At 36.7% G+C, this 19,516-nt stretch overlaps 1 protein-coding gene and 1 pseudogene across 1 annotated transcript; one reads left to right on the top strand and one right to left on the bottom strand.

The window, feature by feature from the left end:
* Positions 1–713: 713 nt before the first annotated feature.
* Positions 714–11,018, bottom strand: LOC131769205 (RNA-splicing ligase RtcB homolog). The gene is made up of 20 exons (XM_066174413.1): positions 10,833–11,018; positions 10,107–10,185; positions 9,947–10,014; positions 9,001–9,049; positions 8,417–8,467; positions 7,884–7,978; positions 7,370–7,431; positions 6,965–7,014; positions 6,456–6,562; positions 5,198–5,302; positions 4,633–4,687; positions 4,423–4,484; positions 3,709–3,915; positions 3,328–3,423; positions 2,833–2,879; positions 2,523–2,586; positions 2,265–2,293; positions 2,066–2,156; positions 1,879–1,921; positions 714–1,156 (listed from the first exon to the last, which is right to left on the bottom strand). Exons 1-20 carry the CDS (start codon positions 10,932–10,934, stop codon positions 1,092–1,094), a joined length of 1,527 nt encoding a protein of 508 aa, XP_066030510.1. The 5' UTR covers positions 10,935–11,018; the 3' UTR covers positions 714–1,091.
* Positions 11,005–17,912, top strand: LOC136284307 (ATP-dependent RNA helicase DDX24-like; annotated as a pseudogene).
* The last annotated feature ends 1,604 nt before the right edge of the window (positions 17,913–19,516 follow it).

Here is a 19,516-nt window from a genome sequence, read left to right as displayed (position 1 = left end):
GATTTATTTATTTATTTCAAAAGTAGATGTGTTTTGCTAAATTCCAAATGCAACGAAGTAGTTCCTTTTTTTTGGGGCAGCTTTTGGAAGACGAAATCTGAAAAATACCACTCCCTTCTGAGTCCACGTCCTTCCAAGTATCAACAATTGTATATAATGTTCTTACTACAGCTGAAGTCCATGAAATAATACACGAACAAAATGACCACTAGTGGCATTGCGATAGTAGTGTTCACCAGTACAATTGTACAAAGACTGTCGAGGAAAAAGCGTAAGAAGAAAAAGCGTAGCAGGAAAGGTCGTTGTTCAAAATCTATCACCAAATTTGTTCCGTGAATTTGTTTAGATACAAGGTGAAAAAGATCGACAAAAAGTGACAACATTACGGTACCTTCCAAACCACTTTCAAAAACTAGAATACCAGAGACAAACAAGTTGCAGATATTAAAAACCTTCAAGTTCGTTTCAGATTATAGAAATAGTGCAAGTTACGGATGCAATTCCCGAAAGAAAAAAAGGTTTCTTTCCAATACATTTTCAGTAACTGGAGTAAGAACAACTAAATCTAAATTGATCTCATTCTGCCATGTCTCCAAAGTAACCATATATGACCTTACCAATTTAATAATACTTTTTGTGGTTGCTTTCACCAAATATAATAATTCGTGTACTCTTCCCTGGTTGAATAAGATTAATAAATAAGGAAACCCAAGGAGGAAATAGCAGCCATTTATTTTCGTTCAGTTTCTGTTTCGCTTGAGTCATGTTGCTTTTGCCTTAAAACCATCGCTTTCTTGAAAATCCTCACAATTTAAAAGGTGAAGAGAGTGTGAAAGTTCCCTTGATTGGCTGCAAGTCACCAAGCGCTGTCTACCACTCTTTCTCCGGGAGGCGTTGTGTGACAACCAAAATCAAGGATATGGAAGAGTAATAACTGTCTTGAATAAGTTCTCGCCACGCAACGTTACGTACCGCTTATCCCATGGGAGAAATATGGAAAGATAGGAAGCATAGCACAGAAACGCCAGTAATGTTGGGGTACTCTTTCATGTCCTTATCGAGACGAATGGGATTTACTCGCTTGTTTTCGGTTATCCTTTGATAACAGCGATTGGTCTCAGTTTAATGGCCTTCTGACTAATTCCCGCATCATGGCCTAAATTAGGGTATAAAGATAAAACATCGCCAAAAAAACAAATAACCAAACAATCAGACAAACAAAAACTACAAAACAAAAACAAAAACTACAAAACAAAAACAAAAACGATACAAAATTAACAAAAAAATAATTAAAAGACGAATTTAAAAAGTGCTGTTGTGATGAGACACGCATCCTTTCAAGCTTAGTATATTGACAGAGATGGGTGTTTGCACAATCCTGATGTCAACCTGGATCGAGTAAACGACATCATCAGTTTCGTGATCAGAATATTTCGTGATTTTTTTCAAATTTAACTTTCTCCGGAACTAATGCAAACATTTCACAGGGGAATTCTCTATTCTCAAGTTCAAAGAGGTGAAAACTTGATCACGGAGGCACTTCAGTGTTTGATGTTGAAGATAGGTGAACTGATTGCAGAGAGGAAAAACGTGATTTGCTTTGAGGGAAAAAGAAACTGACTCTAACGACTCTTAGTTATCTCAGCCAGATAGGACACCTTGAATGCAGAAGAACGAGTTCGTGTCTAAGGTAGGGAATCCTGAATCGTCAACGAGCTGTCGTCTTTAGGTTAGAATCTAATTGTCTCGGGACTTCTTGGAGTTAAAATGTATCTTGAGGGATTGTTTTCTTTTTAAACCGTTGACAACACAACACAATTCTGCAACAGTGGCTCAAAAAGCAAGTAACATCGAACAACAAGAGACGCTTATACTTACAAGTGTTAACGACATCAGTGACGTTTTTATAAGACTCAGGAGCCTGTTAAAAAGGTGAACAAAAATGCACGCAATTAACGCACATTTTCTTTTTTTTAAGATTTCAACAGCTTTTGATGCAATGCCATGGAAGCTACAGCATGAAAATGAATTTAAAAAAAAAGGCGGCCATTTACTGATTCGTTACCTCTTCCATAACCAGTTTTGGGGAAGCCACTCTTATTGAGATTCCTTTGGATTTAAGACTATCGAGAACTTCTTGATAGTCAATATTTCGGCTGAAGAGAATGGAAAGGAAAATTAAAACTGCATGAGTGGAACTATGTTTATGACTAGGTCAAGATGGACCAGCTGATGACTTTATTCTTAGTACTACTAACACACACCGTGACTTTGATCTTGATAATGCTCTTCCCTGAAGAAAAATGGATAGATAGATAATATATATATAAATATACATTTCAAAACACTTTCTGGGAAAATGGGAAAGAAAAAATCATAACAAACAAACATATTTGCCTACACGTTTCAAACCTTATCCAACCCAAGGTTTGAAACCAGGAAATGCTGTGGTCATTTTGCATTTTTTTTGTCATCATGCTTTCAAATCAAGAAAAAATATTGCATATAATATATGAACTTACCGCTCCATGACACGTGGTACCAAACGTCTGGTTCATTCCCTTTTCCGTTCCTGTCAAAACGTAACTGAAAACGACACAAAACATGGAACAATTTGGGTCTCCATGTCTGCCCAGGATAACCAATAGTTTCGTCCCTCGTGAAAAAGTGTTTTTCATAAGGTTATATGTATAGGGATCGAAAACACCAACAATAATACCAAACACCTACAATAATAACAATACCTTTGAACGTTACTTCCCCGAGAATACTTTTTAACTTACCAACACCTATACCTACACCTACACTACCTACACCTACACTTTACCTTACCTACACGTGCCCATGGTTCCTCCAATCAGTACAGGTTGACCAGTCAACTGATAAAATAATGGACAAGACGATGAGTACATGTAACTCAGCAAGAGCAAAGAAAATTTTCATTGATTTGAGTCGTGAAACAAACCGCTGCCTGTTGAGCCGCTTGCGCACTTGAGCCAAGGAAGAAGCGAATAAATGAAGCCGAAGACAAAAGAAGGTAAAAGTAAAACAAGAAAGGTGCTTGCCCCCAAAAGGAAGTATGGTGCTCTGCGGGTTCCAATCATCGAGCGATTGAAGGGAAACGGAGGGAAGGGAGAATGAACGTGACGAAGAATGCGATTAAAACTGGGAAAGAAATAGTCCAACACGAAAAGTGTTGGACCAGTAAAATAACCTCGGAGCGAACGACTGTAAGCACTCAAACAACGATTTCTAACTTAAAAAAGTAAAATAAAATAAACCTTAAACCTTGCGATCGAAAGGAGTAGTAAACAGTGAATAGCCGACCTGATAATCCACTGGGATAAGCGGATGATGAGGAGGAAATGCACGGGTTGATCCTTTCCTGTGTACTAAGAGAGTCTTCTGTACACCGTCCAATATCTAATCTACTAGCTAAGGTAAGTAATTAAGTAATTTCAAAAGTTAAAATAATTGTGTGTTTATATATATATATATATATATATGTATGTATAGGGAGTCTGCAAGTCGATTTTCGCGTGGAACAGTGCTCAATACGTTGAAGCAGAGCGGAATAAATATTTTAAGAGGAAAAAAGGACACAACTACATTTTCCCGACAAGCCTGTTTCGTGGATCTATATATATATATATATATATATATAATCCAAAGAACTGAAGATATTGTTGTAATAACAATAAAGAATACATGTTCCTCGATCTTTGCAATGTTGTGTGACACGTCATAGATCACTTGCATGTCTAAGTCGTCTGGGGTACTCTCGAAAATTTTTCCGAAAGCTTGTCTTGTCAAAAATGTCATCGTTGAACGGTTCACCCAAGCGTAATTCGCTGCTGCAGCCATGCCTTTGAGGTAATCTTGACCTTCTTGTGAGTTAACTCTGGCACAAGCAAGCTGTAAAGGAACCAATTATATGGTTGTCAACACTTGTGTTTAAAACGTACTATTTCTCCACGTGCCTTTACAGGGCCGTTCGTTCAGCTGACCATTGATCGCAATGTGAAAATCGACTCAACAGATACCAATAACGGAAAAAAGAGACAAAGTCAATTAATATTACACCTATCACGGCGAAACTTCCCCAAAACCATCCAACTATAATTGCACTGGGAGCAATTGCTCATGTAATGACGTATAGAGATATCATTTCTGTAGATGTGGTAAATTAATCAAGGCTCGTTATCCCTACTCTACTAAATTAGATGCCTGGATAAAAATACTTGTTGGAGAAACTGCAAACAAAGCTTAAGGGAAATTCTACTTTAGCAAGTTCCATTTAAGAGATGTCATTACAAGTTTCTTTGTCAATGTAGACGGCCATGACAAGTGCAATTGTCGTGGAATACTTGACAAAATACAAACTTAATGCACAAACTTAAATGCACTACACTGTTAGCAAACCTGTCTGTCGTTGACTTCAATCTTGTCCCTTTTCATGGCTTTCTCCATTTCTACCAGTGCATCTGTAAAACGAAGAAATCAAGAATGCATGACTCGGACAGCGATCACCCGAAAAATAATCAAGTCTTGCTTTCTGTGGAGACATAAGTTAAGTCGATAATACATTCATTTATCTATCGTAAAGAGAGGAACGGTATATAAACCATTTACCAGTGGCCACTTGATGTCCAAGTCCTCTACTGCCACTGTGGATCATCACGCAAACCTTTTAAACATAAATTATATAATTATTGACAAGATCATTAGCAACCAAACTAACCCTAAACTAAAGAGTTCTAAGTGAGACCCAGTTGAAGCTGTTCGAGTTGGTAGTCGTGGTAGTTGGTAACTAAACGAGTAACAATTGATAAACACAAGAACTGAGAGATAATTATTATGAGGTTTGAAATGTAACGAGAGAGACTAAGAAAAGATCTTTGCTACAAGCTCAAGAGAAATATCAAGCAGCTTTCCTAAAAGATCTTCAATTGCTCACATGCCTCACTCCTTGCAAGTCAGAGATCCCATGAGTGACCAAGACTTAATTTCTACTTACAATATCAATACAATATCAACCAGAAAAGAATAAAGAAAAATATCAATTTGCGGATAATTAGTTGATCCAATACATAATTCTCTGAACTAACATCATAACAATTGTATGGTTGACAGTATGGAGAATTACAAATTTGATCTGGGAGTTAAAGGGTTAAGACGTAAGTGCCCTTTTTTCTACCTGTCCAAGATGATCAACTCCCATCTTCTTTGCAGCATAATTGTCGTAAATTTCATCCACAACCTGGATTTCCGCATAGTGATTTCCCGCTCCAAGAGTGCCAAGCTAATCAGTGGAGAAGATAAGCCATAACAGTTATCCTTCGTCAGCTTTAGGGTTTCTAATGCTGACAAAGGGTTAACGTTCGAAACGTCAGCTTTAGGAACTCTTAACGGTGGCTAATTTACACATCAATTCAGTTCATAAATCATCTTATCCTGCTATACCCCCTAACGATACAGCACCGCAAATTCCCTAAAAACCTACCATTTTACTTAACTCAAAGCCTACTTAGAGCTTGAAGTAATCTGTACGTTTGAGAACAATTTTGGTCGAAAGGCGAAAGTGATTTGGACGCCACTGGCTACTAACACTGTACAGTCATGGATGGAAACTCGTGCCACTTTCTCGCAAGATTAGACCAGGGCGTGGAATTACGCCTAATACAGGCGCCAATGTGACTAAATTTTTCACTTTGGCGACCAAATCCTGAAAGTTAGTCGCCAAATTGGCGACTAGAACGTTTTATCATAACCTTACCAAGAGATATAGTGAATTAAAAAGATTTGCAAAGATAAATCTGCGGCAAACTTCCTCGTTAAGTTTGTTTCCAAAACGTAGCACATACATCTCGATCGATAACTAGACGCCATCTTGGATTTAGATGAGCCTGAAGGTTGTCATCCATCCTAGTGTCCACTTTGTAGCACGTTAAAGATCTTTTCCCTAACTTAATTTTGGAGAGTCTATCTAGTACGCTGACAGCGTAAAGAAAGATTTTGTTTGTCTTTGAAAATGGCGACCAACTTTTTTTGAATTGGCTACCACTTTGAAGAATTTAGGAGCCAAGTGGCTATCAGAAAAAAAAGTTAATTTCACGCCCTGTGAGACGCAACTTGTTCTAAAATCAGTCGCGACATGGTACTATATGTAGCCTCCCTCCCTCCCTCCCCCTCCCTAGCTCTGTAGAGTTTGCTCAATTTCGTAATAAGATCCCACTGGTTCCTTGCCATATTTGACTTTGTTCTACTTGCTCGTTGCAATAGCGTTCCCTTTGATTACAGAGGACTTTCGATAAAAGAGCGCCTTCACAACAGGCTGCAAAGAATCAGTCATCAATTGCGCTACCCTCGTCGCGTAGTCAACGCTCGTATCAAACGCTCCTGCTTATTTTATTCAGTAAGAGCTACAAATGAAACTTCTGTGCTTCTGTATTTACCTGCGGCAAGCCTCGTTTCTTTGCTCGTGCACTAACTTTTCCAGGGTCAGCCTGCAGCATTCGTCCGTACTCTTCACAATGCTCCTTATCCTCAGCCCAAGCATAACCTGTAATGAGAAGACAAAATTACATATAACTAAGCAGCCTTCAGATGAACACCAGTGACACCTTAAATATGACCGTCACGATTTTCAACTTCCAATTTTGTTCACCTTAATACCAGGTAACGTAATTTTAAATTCTTTTAAAATACTTCTTTGAGATGGCACATGTACAATGTATATCTAAATTTCCCAGTGACTCTTTCTCTGTTGTCCACTTCTCACTTGCCTCTTTCCGATAAAAACTACCCATTAAGCACCCTTATTTAGAATTTCCTAACTTACCATCACCCAAATCAACTCGAAAATGAATTAAAAACATCCTCACACCTTCTATTAACTGCATGGCTTTCATAAGACACCCCCTTAAAAATACAACCTAAAAGAAAATTGAGGAAAATGGCCAACCTTCTCTTAAGGACCAATCCATCCCCATTGAGAGAGCTTCCTCGAGATCTCTGTTGGAGAAAATGATAAGAAATATTAAAATGATTACAGAAAAAAAGTAATGGACCCAATACAGTGTTAACATTTTAACTCCCATAAGTGACCAAGACAGAATTTCTCCTTACAATCTCAATTTACTATCAAGCAGACAAGTAATAAGGATAAAGAAAAATACCAAGTTGGGAATCACTGGTATCAGTTGATCCAATATCAAATTCTCCAAACTATCATCATAGGGATAGTATGACAGAAAGTAAGGAAAATTACCCATGAAATCTTGAGAGTGAAAGGGTTAAGCTTGTAACTGAAGTCAGAATAAACAGCTTTGACTGACAAGTTGTACAAGAGATGAAAAACTCAGCTTACTTTGCACCCATGGGAATAACACCTTTAGAGCCAACACCAACAGGAATATGATCAAAAAGTGACTGAAATGAGAAGAAAAAAAAAGAAACAAATAATTTTATTATGGAAATTAGAAATGTTAGCATAACTAACAAGAAACATGAAAACAAACAAACAAACAAACAACAAACAAAAAACCAAAACAAACCAAAACAAACTAAAACAAAAAATAAAACAGTTCTCTTAAATGTTTTGCTGGTTTGCAAATGTTCCAGATAACTGAAGTCCTCTGTGCTTAGTACGTGAAAGATACATTGTGTAAGTACATGTACATGTAGAAATGCACCCAGCCTGAGGCAATCTAAAGCAGGCAAAATTATGGCAGGTGAGTGCTCAGTATCCTCTAGGTGAAAATTATATCTTAGATACTTGTGGCAGAGGAGGAGTGGGGAGAGAAAGACATTTGTACCAAGGGGGTAAGTGACAGTCAAAAGGAAGAAGAGGAAATTTAACCATAATGTACTTTACCCTGTACCTGTGCTAATTGTTCTTTAACAGGTTTGACATCCTTCTCATCAAGGTTTGTCCTCAGTAATCGCACTCCACAGTTGATATCAAAACCAACACCACCTAACACAGATGATCTTTTGTATGAGTACTTCTCATGATTATAAACAATACGAACTTCTTTAAAATCAGATTTAGATGGGAGACTTCTTTTAAAGTAATCATACAATGAAAAAATACATTTCTAGGACAACAAGTTGTCAAAAACTTTGTGATCAGTGCCACAAGGACTTGAACAATTTTTAAATAATATGCATATAATATGGCCAATTGAAAGCCATGCAAAGAAATGGCTTGTGCGTGTCATCACCATCTTGCATGACAAATATAAAATATACGCATGGTAAATATAAAATGACCAATTCAGAAAAAACTCAAAGAATAGCATATAAGGTATTTCATTGCTACTTTGGTCTTGCTACACTAGCTTGTAATTTTGATCAATCATTAATAAATCTGTTCATCAATTCATTTATGAAGTAGACTTTTTTTTAACTTTACCAGGAGAAACAACTGCTTCCGGAAGAGACATGTCAAAGGCTGCCATATTCCCTACAAAAAGAGAAAAAAAAGAAATAAAAGAAATAAAAGAAATGGAGTCCTGCTCAAAGGTGAGTTTCCAAATTACTTCTTTTGCAAGAGACAAGCACCTCTTCACTTTTGGCATCTTAATTGTCTCATTAGAGTCACATAAATGCTATGACTTAGAATTCTGTTAATGATAGGAAAAATTACTCCATCTCAAGGAATTACAATTATAATTTTTAAATCAATTTTTAGCTACTTTGTCAGAGAATTGCAAAATCTCTTCCAGTCAAGGGTAATTACAGCAAATAAGAACAAAGATGAGACTATGAACTATGAACATGCAACCAACTTTAAGAATGAGAGAGCAAAAATGACTTAATTTTGATTGCTTTCAGTATTTCCTCTGAATGGTTAAAGCATACTGTTACTTTTCTAGAACAACCACTGAGCAATTAGCCTATATAAAAAAAATAGAATCCAATTTAAACCTGGGTTTTATTTTACAATCAATTGGACATTATATTTTATTTATTACAGATGTGTGAGTTGTAACTTACCAATAGCAAACCCATAGCCAGAATGAACATCTGGTAGTCCAACTGATCTCTGAGGGCCAAGTAAAAAATATGAGTAAACATTTCAGAATAGAAACGGAGATACATAGCCTTTTTTTATTACTGTTGTTTGGTGGTATTGCTTTGGCATGTTGTCAAAATTACAGATTTTTCCATTAAAAAAAAAAAAGATGATAAAAAAAGCTCTGCCTGAGGGTATATTGTCATTCATATAGTCCAATTGACGAGATGACAAGTTCTTTCAGAGATGAAAAATCCATCGAAAGACGAATGATATTGTTTCTGAAAGTACTTTTTTCAGGACTTCTTTCGCCTGGAAAAAATATGTGCATTTTCCCTGAGAAGGATATTAGGATACTGGTATTCGACTCATACAATTTCAGAATTTTCTAAAAGTATTGAGAAGGAAATAAAATTTTACCACAGAGAAAGTTCAACAAACCAAAGTTCTGAAATAATGGGATAACTGGATGTGACTGGATAACTGGATGCTCTATTTGGCACCACTTTAAGTGAAATCTTTGTGTAAAAATACTATGGAAACACAAACTGTATAACAAGAAACTCTTCTGTCATCTCCACTTTATACTTTCTCTGCTTCCCAAGAGTACAGGGTCAGTTTGTTAAAAGTTGAGTTTAGACAACTAACAGTCAGTGTGAAATCTGATTTCATATCTGAAAGCTTTCAAATAAAATTCAGTATGTACAATTCTTTTAGTCTGCAATTTGACGATTGGATGCTCTAAAGAAATTATAGCAAATTATTCTAAAAAGGCTTTTAAACAAAGGATTGAACACACCCTGATTAAAATTAATTTTAACTCTGGGTTAGCACTTATCATCCTTCCAACCGCTGGGTCCAGGGTTGAACAAGTTTCAATTACACTAAGTTATAATTTCAACAAGAAAAAGTTATGATCATTCTTACACCAACAATTCCAGGCAAAGCTGCAACATTTGCAATCTGCTTTACACCAGGAAGGAAACCACCAATACCTGGAGAGCAATTTAATTTAACTGTATAAAAGGAATAAGACAAATGCAGCAAATACAACAGTATTATATTCCAAATTTTCAGAGTACTGTACCTTGAGTTCCAGCCCAGTTCTTCAGCTCATCAAACATTAGCTTTTCCAGCAACTCATTTATATAGAAGATACCTTCAACCTTTAAAGAAAAAGAAAAAGAAAAGAATAGTTTGAACTTCGGAGTCGAATAGCTGCAATGCACAGCTCAAGTCTTGTATCTGAAAGAGTGTGTAAAAATTTGTCCATGGTACTAATTGACTAGAACATTCTTGCAACAATTTACAGAAAAACGCCACAGTCTGCAACTTGGGGAAATGGAGATGGATAATGGATACAATTTGGTCAACCCTGTATTAAGTCGTCACCAACGGGAATAAGGCGTTCAATACAGTGCGATTGCTTAAATACGGTGCCACCTAAGACAGGTTTGACTGTAGTTCGTGAATTGACTGAATGAAACAAAAAAAAAAAAGAGGAAACAGTCCTGACATAAAAGACGTGGAGGGGGGCAGGGGGCTAGGATTTGATCAAAACGTGGGTTGAAAAGGTGTGTAAGGGGAGAGGGGGGGGGGGGTGAACAAAATCTAGTTGAACCAATTTTCGTCGTGACAAAACTTATTTCAAATTACTTTGACGGATATGGTAGGTGTATGGGGATTTATTTTAGATGGACATGGCCTAATATAACCATCCTCACGTATTACATCGTTGGACGTGTATTTTGATGCGCACGCTACTCAGCTGGAGTTGGGCTACCGACCCGATGTTTGGCGCGCGTTCACTTACCTTCATGTTTGGGACAAAGCCTTTCTTAATAAGAAACGAGTTTTTGTTTAAGCGCTCGATGAAAGAGCACTCCTCTTTGAATGTACGGTGTTCTTTCGCCATGTTAGTCCTTTTATTCACGTTTCACAACGGTTTCAGCTGATTCAGCGAAAAGAGAAAAGATCTGTCGCAGTAAATCAGCGTATGACTCCTGTTTGAATCACGCGCAGTACGATTTCTTATCCAGTCTTTCTCTGGCAAGTAATCCATAATGGCGGACGACGTGAGAGTGTTTTTATTAACTCTCTAGGGATAAACCAGAACTGTTGCTGTTATTCAAAAGAGCGTTTACATTCATTTTCTCAGTTAAAGCTCTTTGCTCATTGCTCCATAATGGCAGAGAAGAATTCGAAAGGGAAGAAGCGGAAATGGGAACCAGTAGAATTGGACGATCCTTCGTTCTTTGCGGGCGAAATGGATGGATTTGTGTCCCTTGAAGTCATGGAAGATTATGATCTAAAAGAACTAACAGGAATTGGTACAAGTGGACCAGCTCGGAAGAAGAAAATAAAAGAGCGGCCGCCGCAGAAGGTGAATTACTTAAAGTGCTTTAAAACCTACCGCGTTGTTAAATTCAGAAAATAAGATTCAAGCACGTGGTGAAATTACTTTGTATTTGACCTAAGTTTGAGTATGTACATGTAACTGAGAAATTGGAAAAAATATATTTGTATGTCAATTTTTTTGTTTATTTATTTTTTATCATTACTCACCCTTAATTATTAAATGTAATAAATGGGAGAATTTTCAGCAAATCTTATGGATGAAGTCTCCTGTGCATCATCCAATCTTAGAAAATACATGTATGTCATAAATGTATGTTTGTGCTGTCTATACTGACACAAAATTGAGGGTTGTCCATTACATTCAAATTGGGTTGAATCATTTATTTATTGACCCACCAGAAGTTATATTAAAGTTAACATGGCCACCAGGTGGACAATCAGACAGGGTTTGATGCTACTCTGGTTTAAGGATTTAATGAATGTAACCAAAGAAGCTATAATTCATAGACCCAACATTTCAACACTCCTGTCTTTTGCCTTCATCAGAGGTGATCCAAATGCTGCAACAAGAGGTCCTTTTATACCATCACTACTTAGCTGCCTTTTTTTCTGATGAGGTGTAAATGGGCATCAGGTTGTAAACCTACCCACACAGAGAAATAATTCACTTTCGATTCTCACCACCCTATTTGCCATAAAAAGTCTGTAGCCAAAACTTTACTCAGGAGGGCTGACTGTCTACCATCTTCACTCAATTCGAAGGCTGAGGAGAGGAAATATGTTTCAAATGTTCAAAAGGCAAATGGCCATACAAAGACTCCTCTCCGTAACTACCAAAAACCAGTTACAACTAGTAGCACTCCTGATGAAAGGGAACCAGCAACTGGTTTTGCTGTTATTCCTTACATTCAGGGTGTTATGGAACCCATTAAGAGAATTTTGAATAGCCACAACATTAAAGTTGCTCAAAAACCTCCTCTGACTTTGGGGTATATTTTTGCTAAACCTAAGGATCCTGTCACAAAAGAACAACAAACTGATGCCATTTATTCTATTCCTTGCAATGACTGTGACAACGAATACACTGGAAGACCAAACATCAGCTTGGTACACATTTAAAAGAACATCAAAAAGCAGCTTTCTTTTGCAAAAAAGAAAATTCAGCTTTATTGGAGCACACATGCCTAACTAACCATACAACAGGGGGGATAATTCTAAAATTATCACTGCTAATCGGCGTTACCACCAGCGCCTTTGTTTGGAAGCCTGGCATATTAACTCCACCCGCACTCCTTTAATGATGATGGCAGCTTACTTCCTGACACCTATTTACACCTTGTCAGAAAAAAAGGTAGCTAATTAGGGATGGTATAACAGGACCTTTTGTTGCAGTGTTTAGATCACCCCTGATGAAGGCACTAGATAGGAGTGTCAAAATGTTGGGTCTATGAATTGTAACTTCTGCAGTTACATTCATTAAATCTTTAAACCAGAGTAGCATCAAACCATGTCCCACCAGAAGTTAATTGGCAGTTAAGTCATCTTGTGATACTGAGAATCTGAATGAACCATCCCATGTAAAGTGGAAATGTCCTACTAAAAGTCGAATTTCATGACACTTAATAAATACTCCTCAACCTGCTCCAAGGCAAGGTTGAAAATGTTGTTCAATCAACTCAATTCAACTCAAATGGAATTACTTGACTCCTGAGTAAGATTGGGTGTGTTTGACATCAGAAACAAAACAAACTAAAGATAACTGCTAGTCGTACCTTAAATGAAAAAAAAAACAAACAAACAAACAAGCAAAAAGAAACAACAGTAACACTCTCCACAAGAACTACTTGAAAATACATCAAGTCATCAAAATCATTTTGAGAGCAATTTGTCCTTAATTTTTCAAAGACAGCAGACTGCACTGGCCCAAGGGCTCATGCATTTTTTCAGTCTTTACACATACATGTACAATTATTTGTATTTAAGGATACAGGCTTTTTTTTGGTTTTCTCTAAAATTTTGGCTCACAGAAAAAAAAAAATATACAAAAAAGCTACACAGTATTCTCCTTTGATTTTATATTTTCAGGATAATCAGGAACAAACAGATACCACACCACTCACACAACTTGAAAAAAGCACAAAGAATGACCAACAGACAAAGGGAAAAAAGAAGAGGAAAAAGAAAAACAAGGCCCAAAGTAAAGCCCAGTCAGAAGAGCAAAACAGAGTAGAAATGTTCACTGACAATAGACTGGAGGAAGATCCTCCAGGTAAGAATTACTTTCTGGAATTATGGATGGAAAATGCACAAAACAAAGTACAATATTTTACCCCTATGATTGTACGTGAAATGTTCTATAAACAAGAGAATCAGACACATTTTGTGTAGATAATATTGTGTTGGCAAAGATATAATTTTCTATAAATTATGTAATTTTACCAATAAGTTGGTTATTATAATTATGATTGTTATTATTTATTAATAAAGTATTCATTGATTTAGATTATGTAACCTTCATTGACATATTTCATATTCAGCCAGGTACAAATAACTCATTGCATATATTGTGGTTCAATTTTATCCTTGGTTCAAATTCTAATTTCCTTTGTTTCAAACTCATTACCATACATTGCAATACCCAAAAAACAAAAAAAAAACAAAATAAAATTTGAGCCAAGGATAAAATTGAACCACAACACATACAACTGTAATAATATGATATTTCCCACCAACACTACAGTATGAGGTTGAGATGCAGTCATTTTTTATAGCTAAATTGTTCATTTTGAATAAAATAAACTTTAGAGCCCACAGCAGATATGAGTGCTTGGGAAGTCCTTGGTGTTCCCAAAGAAGTTCAGAGAGGACTCAGTGAACAAAGTTTTATTACACCAACCCCTATACAGACTCTTTCCCTTCCACCTGCAATATTCCACCACAGGGACATCATTGGTGCAGCAGAAACAGTGAGTTGAATCAGAGCAGTTGGATTGGTGGAAGTCTCTTTTACTATATCCATTGTTTGTTTACTTGGTTCCACAACTTTTTTAAATAATTATTTTTATTTTTTTGAGAGGGAGGGAGGGAGTGAAAAAAATCCTTTTTCAACATGTACATGTATTTACTATGATGTACACCTGGCTCATTTACGTGTAAGAAGACTTTCCCACACATTATGGCAAACAGTTTCTGTTACTTTAGAGCTGGTCTTTGACCTGAATTAATGTCTAAGTACTAAGAGAGTGTTTAATAATTACAAATATGACTTTTGTTAAAGCACTCTTGAGGAGGGCCGTTTAGCTGAAAGTATGTGTATGGTGTACCTCTTGAAAGAACTCAGACTGACAGACTGACAGATTGAAAGTTAAATTTTAATCTCATAAGAAATAATTTGATAGTTCTTCCCTCCTCCATAGTTGGTTGGCAGAATATTCTTTATGCAAAAATGTGCATTACAATAACATTGCTGTAAGTTTCTTAGTTCTCATATCATACATTGGATAATGCTCTGAAATTGTCTGTTGAAGTTATGATAAAATCACTTGAGAGAAGTTTTGATTTCACGAATGGCTGGTTTTTAAGGAGGATGTTATTTAAGTGTATTAATTTTAAAATATGTTTTTACAAGGGTTCAGGTAAAACACTGGCCTTTGGGATTCCAATTCTCACCCACATCCTTGGCCACAAGTCCAGTCAAGAAGCAGGAGAAACTACAGAAAATGCTACCAAAAATAATGCTACAAAAGCCACAGAAACTGGTACTGGAACATCCAAGCTCAAGAAACCACTTCTGGCATTGATAATGACACCAACCAGAGAATTGGCTATACAAATAAAAAATCATCTCAGACAGGCTGCAAAACATACATCTTTAGAGGTAAACTTTATGTACTTAAATTGACAATTTGGAAGTTACCTCCACAGTTAGATTCTGTTTTCCATTGTTAGAAACTCAATTATCACTAACTTTATTTTTATTGGCATAAGTCAATTTTGTCTCGATAGCCTTTATTTAATACTATTTTTCTCAGTAGAGCAGAAGGCAAACCTATCTCTTGTTTGGAAAGTGTTTTTTATATTTTCTTTTGGAAACATAAATTTGTAGCCTCAATAAGCTTAAGCAACTTAAATTGACAATGAGTCAGCGCTGACATAAACATAAACTGTACAGGGCGTGTAGTTTTTTTTCCTGGTGGCCACTTGGCTCTTAAATTTTTCAAAGTGGTAGCCAGTTCGAAAAAAGTTGGTCACCATTTTTAAAGACAAACAAAACCTATTTTTCTCCGCTGTCAGCGTTCTAGATAGACCCTCCAAAATTATGTTAGGAAAAAGATATTTTACGTGCCACAAAGTGGACACTGGGATGGATGATATACAACGTTCAAGCTCACCTGTTTTGGAAACAAACTTAACGAGGAAGTTTGCCGCGGATTTATCTTTACAAATCTTTTTAACTCATTCGCCAATTTGGCGACTAATTTTCAGGATTTGGTCACCAAAGAGAAAAATTTAATCGTATTGGCGCCTGTATTAGGCGCAATTTCACGCCTTGCTGTATTGTTTTGTGCTATCATATTCTGGGCTGAAATATTTATGTTATCTTCGCCCCTTCATCAGCAAAGTATATAAAAACCCTTTTGTTCAGAGAATTACAATCCTACCCCTGATGATGTACCATTTACCCCCTACCCTCCCCTCTCTTGCCACCCCTTCTAGTCCTGTTTCAACGTGTATCTTTTATCAGAGAAATACCCAGCAATCAAAGTCCCTCAAAATTATTTGAATCAATAAACAATTGAAACTGAAATTTATTTTTCCAAGATTGTTGCTGTGGTTGGAGGAATGGCACCTCAAAAACAACAGAGACTTTTAAACAAGTGTCCTGAGATAATAGTAGCCACCCCGGGAAGACTGTGGGATTTGATTTCCGATGTAAGTACCTCATGTATCATAAGTTGTACTGATTCACTTTCTTTTAGAGATCTGAAACAGTCGACACACACTTGTACATGTAGGTATGTTTCTCTTGAGATCGGTTGACCTGTGTAGTTTTCAGCATAAAGTTGGATTTCCAATGTCGCGTAAGTTTTTCCGTTCGTAAAACGCCGTAAAAATAATAAGCACAGCTGTAAGCATTTTCCACTGCTATGTAAACATCATTACCTGGCGTGTTTTTTTTCTTTCTTTTTTTTTCAATAACCAACAGTCAAATTGGAATGTAGCCTCTTTATATCAAATGGATGATTCTAGAGATATCTGCTCGCGGCGTTTAATTTCAGGGGGAAGAGCATGTCTGCCGTTTGGAGCACTTGAGATATCTTGTAATTGACGAGGCAGACAGAATGGTGGAGCAAGGCCACTTTCAAGAATTATCTTCAATATTGGAGCTCATTCATAGAAAGAGGTACATACCACATCTACATTTATATTAGCAATGGACTTCAATTTCCATTGAAACTTTAATTTTTTCAGGCTTCTCTTTCTGAAATGGTTTTCTTGACAGCCAACCTGTAAGCTGAGGTAAATGACTCTCTTTTATAAAATTTTAACTTTAGTGTTTCTTTTTCGCAGTGATAATGATGAAGATGAAGGAACTGCAAAGCGAAGACATCTACAGAAGTTTATATTCTCTGCAACTTTAACTCTTCCAAAGTCGTTTAAGAGGAAAGGAAAAGAAAAGAAGATCACAAGTGAAGAAGGCTTAGGTAAATCACGGCATATTTGACTCAGAGTAATAGAAGCTAGAGATAGTATCAACGTTTTTTATCAGCTATTACTTAAGGAATGAAATAATTTAAACTATCCATCATTTAAAACCCGAAAATTTGCGGCTTTATCAAGTGTGTCCAAGCTTTTATTGTGTTGTTTTGCTTTTGTCTTTGTTATCTAACATCACAAGAACCGTTACTTAAACATGATTGAGTTGATCGGCTTGTGTTCTTCCGTTAACAGCAATACTCTTTGCATTTTACATTTTTAGTGTCACTGATGGACAAAGTTGGGCTGCAGAAGAACAGTTGTAAAATTATCGATGTCACCAACAAGAGAGGAACCGTTAGAAACCCTGACAGAAGCAAAGATCTCATGTGCAATTGAAGAGAAGGTTTGTAAATAGTTGAGCTGAAAAGGAAGCGAAACACTTCAAGATCCAGGATACACTTTTTATTACTTTTTATTATTGTTTTGAGCCAAAATGCATCTACATGTACACCGCACTGTCTAAGAACATGATCCACGGAGCCACAGAGGTGTACCAAGTGAAATCGAAGGAGAACTACGAAACATACAGTTGTTGTAAATATCACCTCATTCAGATTTATTATGAATTTTCTTTCTAGGACCTATATCTCTACTATTTCCTTTCCGGTACCCAGGCTTGACTTTGGTTTTCTCCAACACCGTGGACTGTGTGAGGAGACTGGGCTCTTTGTTTAGGCTACGGGACTTTGACCCGTGGGTTCTTCACGCCAGCATGCAACAAAGGCAAATATTAAAGAATTAAGACAGGTCGGATGAAAACTGAGTTGAAACGGAAAATACAAAAAACAATGAAACAAACAAAACACACAAAAAGAAGAATAAAAACCAAGAACAAAAAAAACCCACGAAACAAAGAAAAAAAAATCAGACAAAACAGATCAAAGCAACACTTAGGAACCTAATTTTGTAGATAACGTGCTTTTTCCTGTTGCGTCTCTGCACGTTCTTATTCCTGCAAAACTTGCTTTGCGCAAAACACAGAGGCTGACACGTGTGTTATGCGGCCTTGGATCAGAATCCTGCTGATCTTATGACTATTTTTTTTTTCATCAAAACATTGAGTTTAGTTTACGACCTAGGACTGACCTATTAAACCAATCCTGATTGACAATGGATATTTTCCCTTTATATATAAGACTATAACTGGATCGCCTTGACTGATTAAAACCCGCCCCTCTCCCCCCTCAGAGAATATTTATAAGCTAGTTAGGACTTATTTTACACCAGCATAAAAATTTTGGCTTAAATTTTTTTCTTTGCCTCTTAGATTTAAGCAACAGTTCGAGTTGGCTTACTTTCTGGCTTACAGATGTGGCCGCGAGAGGTTTGGACACTACCAGCTGTTGAGCATGTAAATTTTGCCACTATCAAGTCCCGAAGGACCGCTGATGTATAGTACGTGCAAGTATGTGTGTACGGTTGGTTAGCTTTGTGTGCGGTGGTTAGCCTGTGCCGTTGGCAGGGGAACGGAAGCGATTGCTTTTTGGCGGCAGTATTACTTTCATTCTAGGCGAAACTATGCCTTCTTTCTCTAAATTTATTTTATGGTGTATCTTTACTTCTTTTTAAAACTTCATTTTCTACTGTTTTGTTTTGTTTCCAATTTGAGTTAATGTGTGAGGTTTAACTACCGAAATCAAAACATAATTAATTTCAGTTAATTATTTTTGATTTAGATAAAATTGACATGTTCTCCAAAATGCAGTTTATATGGAAGGATCAGTTTGGTATCGTTTATCGTTCCCAGTTGTATCTCGTTTAATAATGAACGGTTTGTGTAATGATGTAACCACAAGGTAAGTATTAACTTTAGTGAAACCATATAATGGGATACTGCGTTCATAAATTCTTTCTCTGTGTTCGTTTAACCTGCTTTACATTCACCGCAGTGGAACGGACAGCTAGAGCGAAGCAGGGACGGTCTGAGTGTCGTCTCTTGTTGGCCCAGAAGAAATGGGATAATACAAGAAAATTATGAAGACGCTTAAAGGAGGTGGGATGTGTATTATTATCCTCCAGCGTATCTCTTTAAACAGTCAAAAAACTCGAAAAGGTTATTTGGAAAATCCACCTCAGTTTTGATGTTCCATTCGTCGAAATTTCCTTTTTAGTTAGATAAATCTTTACGCCTTAACCTTAGTAGGCATATTATCCATGCATACTGTTTCTTTAGAATTTCTTAAGGTGTTCACATGGAGATTTAGTGTAACACTCAAGAGCTTCTTTAGTTGGTGATAATTTACTCTATTCTCGTGACTTTAAAGAGAACCTGCAGTTTTAAAGCAATACTGGTAAAAGGGCTAAAAAGATTCAACTAAAGATATATGGTCCGTCAAACCATACCTGTAAACCTTGTTAATTTGATTTTCCGCTTTCAAA

This window comes from Pocillopora verrucosa, chromosome 11 (genome assembly GCF_036669915.1).
Source record: "Pocillopora verrucosa isolate sample1 chromosome 11, ASM3666991v2, whole genome shotgun sequence".
In the NCBI taxonomy this organism is placed as follows: domain Eukaryota; kingdom Metazoa; phylum Cnidaria; class Anthozoa; order Scleractinia; family Pocilloporidae; genus Pocillopora; species Pocillopora verrucosa.
Note: the sequence above shows the minus strand (reverse complement) of the source record. Positions and strands in the feature narration are given on the sequence as shown.

What these genes read in the sequence shown, in the direction of transcription:
- LOC131769205 (XM_066174413.1), bottom strand. Translation starts at nt 10,934, where the DNA reads ATGGCGAAAGAACACCGTACATTCAAAGAGGAGTGCTCTTTCATCGAG. An exon ending in GCTTTGTCCCAAACATGAAG is followed by an intron (nt 10,186 to 10,832) that starts GTAAGTGAACGC and finishes TTTTCTTTAAAG; the next exon opens with GTTGAAGGTATCTTCTATAT. An exon ending in CACTGATGTCGTTAACACTT is followed by an intron (nt 1,157 to 1,878) that starts GTAAGTATAAGC and finishes ACCCTAATTTAG; the next exon opens with GCCATGATGCGGGAATTAGT.